Source organism: Meleagris gallopavo, assembly GCF_000146605.3.
Source record: "Meleagris gallopavo isolate NT-WF06-2002-E0010 breed Aviagen turkey brand Nicholas breeding stock chromosome 15 unlocalized genomic scaffold, Turkey_5.1 Chr15_random_7180001854097, whole genome shotgun sequence".
Taxonomy (NCBI): domain Eukaryota; kingdom Metazoa; phylum Chordata; class Aves; order Galliformes; family Phasianidae; genus Meleagris; species Meleagris gallopavo.
Window position 1 is genome coordinate 11803 of NW_011098518.1, and position 741 is coordinate 12543.

The window sequence follows — 741 nt, forward strand, 5'->3', positions numbered from 1 at the left end:
GTGGGGATGGGGGATGTGGGGATGGGGGATGTGAGCATGGGGACGTGGTGGTGGCACACAGGGGATGTGTCCAAGGCACATGGCACTGGTGGGGTAGTGGCACGGGGGATGTGGTGGTGGCACAGAGAATGTGACTGTAGGGATGTGGCGCTGGTGGGGTGGTGGCATGGGGGATGTGGGTGACATGGGGGACGCACTGCCCCTACCCAAACCCATCCGTGGTGATGCTGCCCCTTGGGGATGTGCCACCCCCATCTCCCCATCCCTGCAGCGCTTCCAGGAGGTGGAAGAAGCCCACCTGCGCCACATGAAGGGCCTCATCGGCTCCTACTCGCACTCGGTGGAGGACACCCACGTGCAGATCGGGCAGGTGAAGCTCCCCCCTCGCCCCCCCCCATCCTATGGGGACACCCCCGGGTGCTGCTCTGCCTCCCACCGCGCCGCTCCCCGCAGGTGCACGAGGAGTTCAAGCAGAACGTGGAGAACATCGGCACCGAAACGCTGCTGCGGAGGTTTGCAGAGAGCAAAGGGACGGGGAGGGAGCGCCCAGGTGAGGAGGGGGGGGGCACTGTCCTGGTGTGGGGGGGTCTCAGCTGTGCATAGGGACACTGCTGCCTTTGTGACTGATCCCACGTTTGCTCTCAGGCGCGCTGGATTTTGAGGAGTACCGCCTGGCCCCAGCGCAGGAAGGCAAGTACGTCTGCCCCCAACTCAGCCCCACGCTGGGGGCGTGCTCTGGGG

The 741-nt window shown here is 65.6% G+C and overlaps 1 protein-coding gene across 1 annotated transcript in view; it reads left to right on the top strand.

Moving 5' to 3' along the window:
* The first annotated feature begins 6 nt into the window (after positions 1 to 6).
* FCHO1 (FCH and mu domain containing endocytic adaptor 1) overlaps positions 7 to 741 on the top strand; it is a 4463-nt gene continuing 3728 nt past the window's right edge. The window contains 3 exon segments of the mRNA XM_019610810.2: positions 7 to 370; positions 454 to 550; positions 646 to 690. Coding sequence (XP_019466355.1) covers positions 143 to 370; positions 454 to 550; positions 646 to 690 — 370 coding nt within the window. The 5' untranslated portion in view covers positions 7 to 142.